Source organism: Micromesistius poutassou (assembly GCF_964030765.1).
Source record: "Micromesistius poutassou genome assembly, chromosome: 13".
Lineage (NCBI taxonomy): Eukaryota > Metazoa > Chordata > Actinopteri > Gadiformes > Gadidae > Micromesistius > Micromesistius poutassou.
Genome location: NC_140283.1, coordinates 18,680,711 through 18,690,288, shown reverse-complemented (window position 1 = coordinate 18,690,288; position 9,578 = coordinate 18,680,711). Strand labels below are relative to the sequence as shown.

The following is a 9,578-nucleotide window of genomic DNA, read 5'->3' as shown; positions in this document are numbered from 1 at the left end:
TGTGTGTGTGTGTGTGTGTGTGTATATATGTATGTGTGTGTGTGTGTGGTGTGTGTGTACGGACCTGCCCCTGCGTGGTGGTGCAGTTGAAGCCCAGAGAGGGACTCTCCAGGCTGCAGTCCATCCCTTTACGGTGCAGGATCATGGCTGTGTAGGGAGACGGGGAGTTGGGGTCCTCCTGCACGCACACACACACACACACACACACACACACACACACACACACACACACACACTCACACACACACACACACACACACACACACACACACACACACACACACACACACACACACACACACAGACACAGACACACAGACACACACACACACGAGATACGAAGGTGAAACTAGTGCTTCTATCAGAGCAGCGGTCAGCCCCCGTGACTCTGGCCCCTCCACCGGCGCCCTCGGTCCAACCTACGACACGCACGGCGCCACGGTAACGGAATTATTCATCGTGCTCCGACGCTGCTGCCAGTCATTAGGCCCAGTGTTGATGTATAAAGGGACCAATTTAGGCTATCAAAAGAACCTTTCAGCGAACAGCGAAGCCTCAGAAGTAATCTCCCGCGACGGATTGTGCTTATCAGGCGCCCCCCACGTGTGGTTCGGCGACGTGGGGGGGGGGGGGGCACGGGAGCTATGATGCGGTGGGGAGAGATGAATTAAAAAGGGACCAGAGAAAGGGAGATGCAGGGGAATGGAGCCCGAGGGGGGGATGGTGAACATTGGGCTAATGTGCGCCATACGCCATACATACTGGGCGCCATACAGGCCCCTCCCAGCCACCGACGGGCCGTGAGACGTGGAGGGGATCAACCACTTCAGACCGGAGGGGGTCGGGGGGGCGGGGAGAGGGGAGAGGGGAATTAATTTTTAATGACCCGATGAATAAAGATGATAGGCCCTATTGCCGGATTTGAACAACAATCGTGTTAATCACGTGCAAACCTTTGGTCGTTCTTCTACATCAGAAGACGCATCGTTCTCACATCCTCACATGACAGGATGCGGATTAGAAAAAGAGGTTGGTTAACGTGACGGGCCGTAGTGGCGCTTCTCTGTTTTGGCACCGCGGTCGTGGAACGAGCCGCTCACCAGCTTCCGCAAAAGACTCAAGACTCACACTGGTCTTTGGTCTGGTCTATGGTCTGGTTGAGTCTAAGGTCTGGTCTAAGGTCTGGTCTAAGGTCTGGACTATGGTCTGGACTATGGTCTGGACTATGGTCTGGTCTATGGTCTGGACTATGGTCTGGACTATGGTCTGGACTATGGTCTGGACTATGGTCTGGTCTATGGTCTCGACTATGGTCTGGTCTATGGTCTCGACTATGGTCTCGACTATGGTCTAGACTATGATCTGGTCTATGGTCACGACTATGGTTTCGACTATGGTCTGGACTATGGTCTGGACTATGGTCTGGACTATGGTCTGGACTATGGTCTGGTCTATGGTCTGGACTATGGTCTGGACTATGGTCTGGACTATGGTCTCGACTATGGTCTGGTCTATGGTCTGGACTATGGTCTGGACTATGGTCTGGTCTATGGTCTCGACTATGGTCTCGACTATGGTCTGGTCTATGGTCTCGACTATGGTCTCGACTATGGTCTCGACTATGGTCTGGTCTATGGTCTCCACTATGGTCTCCACTATGGTCTCCACTATGGTCTGGTCTATGGTCTGGACTATGGTCTGGACTATGGTCTGGTCTATGGTCTGGACTATGGTCTGGACCATGGTCTGGACTATGGTCTGGTCTATGGTCTCGACTATGGTCTGGTCTATGGTCTTGACTATGGTCTGGCCTATGGTCTGGTCTATGGTCTCGACTATGGTCTGGACTATGGTCTGGTCTATGGTCTTGACTATGGTCTTGACTATGGTCTTGACTACTGTCTGGTCTACGGTCTGGTCTATGGTCTCGACTATGGTCTGGACCATGGTCGGGTCCATGGTCTGATCCAGGTCTCTCTGGATGAACGCGTCTGCTAGAGGCCCTTAGTGTGAGTGGGAGTGTAAAGGTGTGAGGCAGCGTCCTACCTCGCTGACGACGCTGCGCAGGTTGACCAGGTGGAAGTCGCAGGGCAGCGGCTCCCTCAGCGGGCAGAAGGTCTGCAGCTGGGGCACGCCGCGCTTCTTGGGCAGCACGGGCAGGGCCAGCACCTCATGGTTCAGGACCGCGCCCGTCAGGTGGCCCAGCAGGGAGGGGAAGGCCGGCGCGCCGCTGTCCGTCATCTGGTGACGGGGCAGGAAGTGGAGGGGTTTAGGTCAGGAGCGAAAACCAGCGTTAACGAGCGTTAACCAGCGCTAACGAGGGTTAACGAGCGTTAACGAGCGCTAACGAGCGTTCTACTTCAGTTAACAAGCGTTCAACGTCAGTCTAATCCTGCACTGTTCTACTGAGCTTTTCTACCGCGTTGGTTCCCTCCGTTAAAACATATCTGAACCAGAACGTTCAGAAATGAAGAACCACGAGCCCCATACACTAGTCACGCCATCTGAAACTGGTACCGCTATGAGTGTAGCTACCACCCAGGCCACTAGAGGCTTCTAATGGGAAAACTTAACCAGCGCAGCTTTAACCAGCATCAGTTGGACCTTCCTCAACTGTCGATAGTGTTTACACGTATTTCTTTATCTGAATCTGCACCGCTACTCTTACTGTGTGTACAGACACACTGCGTTGACGTTTTCTGCAAATCCCTCGTTTTATCCTCGTTTCTATCCCTTTCTTTACAACCGCACCAGACCGCGGCACTTTCTGCTGTGCTGTGACGCTCGGAACTTCCCGGCTGGGGATTAATAAAGTTCTACTTTATCTGGGTCGTATCCCGACTTAAGTGCTTCATTTGCTTTCACTTTCCCGGTGATCTATGCAAGGTGTGCGAGCTGCTCTGGAACGCATTGGAAACACCATAAAGCAGGGGACGGCTAGATTACCTCTAGTGGGGGGCGGGGGGAGGCTGGAGGGGTGATGAGGGAGGCTGAGCTACTAGGGGGGGTAGGGGGACACACTTACTTACTACCGGCGTGCCGTGATGGAGCATGTTGTCACGCTACAGTGCAGCACTTTCAATAACACTAAATCAAACCCTTAATGAACAAAGCAGTGCCCAAAGCGGCGACGGCCGGCTCCAGCCGTACATCAGCCGTATCCGCCGTACGTAGGAGGAGGCAGATGCACGGCGAGGACGTGTTTCCCTCGACATGACAAACAACGCCGTTTGCCATGTTTGGTCAGACTATTAAAAGGGGGTGGTGGGGAGAGGGGGGGGGGGGGAGAGGAGAGCCCTAGAGACTGGGTGGGAGTGAGGGGGGGGGGGGACTATAGCGCCAACGCTAGTAGCGAGCTAGTGGCCTACTAGTGGCGTCTTCTCGGTTGCCGCGACAACGTTACCTCTGAAGCCCCGCCCCTCCTCAGGGCCGTAGGGAGGAGCGAGCGAAACATGGCGACCAGTTTGGAGAGCGGACCGCTCTGGGGTTAATGGAGCAGAGGAGATAAAAACACAGAGAGAGAGAGACAGAGACAGAGACAGAGACAGAGAGAGAGAGAGAGAGAGAGAGACAGAGACAGAGACAGAGATAGAAAGATAGATAGATAGAGAGAACAGAGACAGACAGAGAGAGATACAGAGAGCGAGAGAGCGAGAGAGAACAGAGAGAGCGAGAGAACAGACAGACAGACACAGAGAGATACAGAGAGAGAGAGTAAGAGAAAGAAAGAGAGAAAGAACAAGGACAGAGCGTAGAGAGTAGATAGAGAGAGAGAGAGTGGGGGGGGGGAGGGAGAGACAGATGGTGAAGTCGGTGAAGAAAACAGAGAACAGCCACAAACGGGTCATTGAGGAAAGGACCAGTCGCTCTCCGCTTGGGTGGAGAGAGAGTGAAACCGGGAGCTCTCTCCTCCCCTTAAGCAGGTCCGGGGGGGGGGGGGGGGACGGGCCCGGGGGGTGGGGGGGGGCAGAGGCTAAGTGTGCGTCAGCAGGTTGTCCCGGAAACCCCTTGCCTACTCACAATCTGCGGTCGGATCGATCCGCCGCTCGGCGCCGACCTCGGCGTGCCGAAGGTTAAGTCGGGAAAACTGTGGCGGTCATTTTCCGGGGGGGCAGATGACGATCTACTAACTACTTCAGTGCGGCTGGCGTGCCGCGGTTGTGGAACGTTTTTAAATTCAGTCTGGACCGGCAGAGGACGGCTTAGTGCGATGCAACACGTGTATCTTCCTCTTGCGACGCGGCGAATTAGCGCGTTCGTAAACAACAACAAGTGCATTGTGCATCGTTTAAACCTCCTGTCAGAGGTCACAGGAACACGAGCGCTGTTTAATAATCGGTAAACAAATACGAGGCGGCAGCCGGCTCTGCGGCCCGTCTGTCAGTCATGCAGGGGCCGCTCTGAATACATGAATACAGTGAGCTGCCTGACGGCTAATCGGCCCCTCGCTACCGCTGGCTTTGTTCAGAGCCCAGGGCCCCCGAGGTTTAGAGCCCGCCGCTGACGTCAGCGCAGAGGCACAAAAGCACGTTGGGAACGACACGACGTGTCGAGCTACGTGGGAGCCACGTCACTCACACACACACACACACACACACACACACACACACACACACACACACACACACACACACACACACACACACACACACACACACACACACACACACACACACACACACACACACACTTCATGTGAAGCAGGTCACATGACACAGGTCGGTGAGTTGCGAGACGCACGCACACACACACACACACACACACACACACACACACACACGTTGTGCTGAGTCACACACACACACTACATGTAAACCAGGTCCACACAGTCAGACAAACACACACAGACCCACGTCACATGACACACACACACACACACACACACACACACACACACACACACACGCCGTTTACAACTTGTTCCCTTCTTAAATCCACTCCCCCTGGTTTAGTGACACTATTACATATGTCTGGGGTAAACATTGGCGGCAGTGCGACCGTGTGACTCCATCTCGCTCCGTGTTCCTCGCCTCCACCACGCAGAGCTTATAACTGAGTTCAACAACACAGTGGCGCTCAACCAGGGCTTCTTACTCGGCTAACCTCATTTCCCTCCAGCAGACGCAACACCAAAGCCCTGTTTGCACACCAATAACCACGCTGTCGCTGCTTCACCGCCTGACCGGTCTTTTCAAATCAGCACCGCTGATCTCTCTCTATTTCTCCGTGGATTTGAGGATGTCGGGCGGTAGAATCATTAAGTCTTCTCTTCCCTGCTCTGCTCATCCATCTGTTTTGGGCAGCTTCTCTCACATCTCCCTGCAGGTCCTCCTTGATGTGGGCGGCGGGAGCCGTTCCCAATGCCCTGCTGGGAAGGGTTACCGACTTTCATGCTTTAAAGACACACGTGGGCGGATTGCTACAATCCTGGTCTCCATTTTTAATAGCTCCATGCAATGCGGCTGTGTCCCGTATTATTTTAAACATGCCAGTGGTTCAGCTCACGTTTGAAGCAAACCGACATTGATCATCACTTCCCAAACACTAAAAGGCCTATTTTCTAAGTCGCCTTCAATCTTACAAAGATTTGAGAAAACGGTTGGGGGACAGCCCACTGACAGCACAACATTTTAGATCAATTCCAATCTGGTTTTCGTCAGAAGGGTTCCACGGAAACAGCTCTGCTCAGTGCCTCCCATGACATAATGATGTCTACTGATGTTCTGAAAGCAATGCTTTTGGTGCTGCTGGATCTCAGTGCAGCTCCTGACACCACAGATCCCCAGCAGAAGAACCCTGACTGAAGGTCTGGTGGGTGGGTGGATCGGGGGCGTGTCCTGGACTAGTTATTTCTGGGTCGCTTGGTCCCTAGGCATCTGAGAGCTGCTGCTTTTTCCTGTGATGTGCCTCAGGGTTCCGTTTTAGGTCCTCTTTTATTTGCTTTGTTGGTTCTTTCTGTAGGTCGTTTTGTTGGCACACTAACCCTGACACAAAAGGTCTCTCAGCGGTTATCAGTGGTGGACGTCAAATGGATCCAGAACCCTTCTGCAAGGCTGTGGACCGGGTCTAGCATGACAACTCGCACCACAACCGTCTTAGCTTCATTACATTTTGAAATGTGTAGGGGTGTGTGGGAGTATGGATGTGTGTGTAGGTGTGTGTGTGTGTGTGTGTGAGTATGGATGTGTGTGTAGATGTGTGTAGGTGTGAGTGTAGGTGTGTGTGTGTGTGTGTGTGTGTGTGTGTGTGTGGGAGTATGGATGTGTGTGTAGATGTGTGTAGGTGTGAGTGTAGGGGTGTGTTTGTGTGCTTGAATGAGTGTGTGAATGTGTGTGTGTGTGTGTGTGTGTGTGTGTGTGTGTGTGTGTGTGTGTGTGTGTGTGTGTGTGTGTGTGTGTGTGTGTGTGTGTGTGTGTGTGTGTGTGAGCGTAGGTGGGTGAGTGTATGGGGTACGGGTGTGTGTGTGTGTATATGAGTGTGTGAATGTGTGTGTGAGCGTAGGTGGGTGAGAGTAGGGGTGTGTGTGTGTGTGAACGTAGAGGTGTGCGTGTGTATCTGAGTGTGTGTGTGTGTGTGTGTGTAGCTGTGCGTGTGTATGTGTGAGTGTGTGTGTGTGTGTGTGTGTGTGTGTGTAGCTGTGCGTGTGTATGTGTGAGTGTGTGTGTGTGTGTGTGTGTGTAGCTGTGCGTGTGTATGTGTGAGTGGAGGTGTGTGTGTGTGTGTGTGTGTGTTCTCACAGCGTTGCCGGTGTCCCTGCGCTCCAGCAGCAGGCGGAAGCGGTTGACCGTCTTCTTGTTGTCCTTCAGCCCCTGGCCCAGGCCGCGATTATCGTCCTGCATCAGCCGGCGGTCCAGGATGACCTCCAGCTGACCTGGGGGGTGGAACGATATTGAATGAGTCCATATATATATATATATGTAGATATTGAAGAGGTCTGACTGACTGAGCCCTCGTAGGCCCAAATTGCTGTTTATCTTGCAGCGTTTCCTATCATGTAAGATTTATCTTAGAGGTGTGGCGTCAATGCCCTAGGTTGACCTAGTCTGTGTTCAGATTTATCTACGCATGTATGCGAAATATTGTCCGGAACATGCCACACGCACGCGTGTGCGCACGCACACGCACACGCATGACTCCAATGCAATGTTATCCTCCAACTGATATCACTAGTCCGGTCCACCCCTTAAACACACCTTGCTACATCTCTTTGGATCAAATGGCCCCTAGCACAACTTGTTCCCTTCTTAAAACCACTCCCCCTGGTTTAATGACACTATTACATATGTCCGGGGTAAACATTGGCGGCAGAGCGACTGTGTGACACGTATCTTAATGCAAATGTAGAATCACACACACACACACACATGTATATTAATAAAAACAACAAAAATGTAGAAATAAACACGCATATATATCAATACAAATGTAAAAATACACACACACACACACATATAAATTATATGAATATATATGTTTAAACACAAAAAAAAAAATGGACATTCAAAAACACACACATAAATAAGCACATGTACACAGCCGTAGCGAAAGCATGATAAAACAAGTCACCGCTCTCTGCGTGTATTAAATCCAAATGGAGCCATTAGCGCTAGGAATTCAAATATATAAATCTCACAGCCTTCAGCCTACCGGAGAGCATGTTTAAGGACACACACTTGTACCTCCGGAATAAGACTATTCAATCAAATAGAAGAATACATAACTCAATACACACAGAATGATTCACTTGGCCTTGAAGCGCTGCTGGTTAGATTGTCATCTCATGAGGTATTGTTGGAGCGTCCTCGGTCGGGCTACACACGGAGATAACTGCTCCTAGCGTCTTCTTTACGCTTAAGTGTATGTGTGGGCGCTGTGTGTCTGTGTGTGTGTGTGTGTGCGTGTCGAAACGTGCGTGTGTGTGTTATCCTATATGTCTGTGTGTGTGTTCTGTGTGTTGTGTATGTGCTTTTGAGCCTACATTTCCTAGCGTGTGTCTGTGTGTGTCTGTGTGTATCCGTGTGTGTGTGTGTGTGTGTGTGTGTGTGTCTGTGTGTGTGCGCGTCGATATGTGTATGCGTGCGTATGTGTGTGTGATCCTACATGTGTGTGTGTGTGTGTGTGTGTGTGTGTGTGTGTGTGTGTGTGTGTGTGTGTGTGTGTGCGTGCGCGCGTGCGTGCGTGCATGCGCCTGTGTGCTTAGTGCAGAAGCAGACATGCTGTCAGCACTTCCTGTGGCCCCTACATTAACCCCATGAGGTCAGCCCTCCCCCCCCCCGTTCCTCATCACTAAACCCCTGTGGAGGCGGGGGGAGGGGGGCCACTAACCGCTCTCCAGGCTGGCCACGCCCAGGGCCTGGGCAGAGTGCAGGCTGAGGCGGTGCTGGCTGTCCTGGATCAGGGCCTGGCTCGGCATGGGGTAGAAGTTGGCCTGCAACGGCAGCTTCAGGAACTGGCGGCGCGCCTGCATCTACGTACCGGGAACCACACAACACACACGTTAGGTGGGACGCACAACAATAAGTCAGGGGGGACGCACGACAATAAGTCATGGGGAACAACACAACACAAAATCAGGGGAAGGATACAACACAGCACAGGACGGATGGGAGTGAGGGGAATGACACAACACAACACAGGATGGATGGGAGGGTCAGGGCAACAGCACAACACAGGATGGACAAGCCGTTAAGATGGAGTCGTTTATCTTGTGCGAGCGCTTTAACCCACAGCGACCTACAAGAGGGCTGATCACTAATTCATCCTGATCCCGATACGATTACACCCTCCCAGACGATCTCCTAGCGTTGCGGGCGACTACGAGGGTTATATGTCTGGATGTCAGATCAGCTGTCGTATCCCGTGTAGAAGCGACCGGGTCAGAGCTTGCCATTTACGTTCAGTCATTTACCTTCAGCACGTGCCTTCATCCCCGTGGATTTACAAACGAGGCTGTGAACCCTCTGAGCGCACGATCCAAAAAACGCCGCCGCTGCACAAAGCGCTAAGCGGCTGCACCACCGCGTTTAAAACACCAACCGACCGGAAGGCGGCGAACCCGGGGACCGCGAGCGAGCGACTGACCTGCAAGCCGTTGAGGTCGGTGTGGAAGACGTCTCCGCTCTGGATGTCTGTGACCAGGCGCATGGCCAGCTCCTTGTTGGTCTGGTCCCGGATGTCCACCGTGGTGCTGAGCTCCACGGACAGCCCGTCCACGCCTTGGGAGGGACCACAGCAAACCCACGTTTAATATAACGGTAAATGGACTGCGTTCATACAGTGCTTTTCTAACCAGCGGCCACTCAAAAGCGCTTTACAATACTGCCTAACATTCACCCATTCACTCACACAGCGGAGTCGACCACGCAGGGCGACAGCCAGCTGGTCAGGAGCAGTGAGGGTGAGGGCGTCTCGCTCAGGGACACCTCCACACTCTGGCTAGGAGGATCGAACTAGCAACCTTCCGGTTACCAGCCAACCCCGCTCTACCTCCTGAGCCACATGCCGCCCAAATACAAGGCCGCTGTCGTACAGCGAACGGAACAACACGGTGGTTTCTCAGGCCCCGGGAGCATTAAAAC

General features: G+C 52.8%; 1 protein-coding gene across 1 annotated transcript in view; it reads right to left on the bottom strand.

Annotated features, from left to right (window-relative positions):
• Positions 1 to 9,578, bottom strand: part of man2a2 (mannosidase, alpha, class 2A, member 2) — a gene marked incomplete at its 3' end in the record, with an annotated part of 43,087 nt that overhangs the window by 7,512 nt on the left and 25,997 nt on the right. Inside the window, exons 18-22 of the mRNA XM_084477182.1 lie at positions 9,082 to 9,215; positions 8,326 to 8,467; positions 6,738 to 6,871; positions 2,047 to 2,241; positions 65 to 178 (exon numbers count right to left, since the gene is read on the bottom strand). Of these exons, the coding sequence (XP_084333308.1) occupies positions 65 to 178; positions 2,047 to 2,241; positions 6,738 to 6,871; positions 8,326 to 8,467; positions 9,082 to 9,215 (719 nt within the window). The remainder of the gene's footprint in view (positions 1 to 64; positions 179 to 2,046; positions 2,242 to 6,737; positions 6,872 to 8,325; positions 8,468 to 9,081; positions 9,216 to 9,578) is intronic.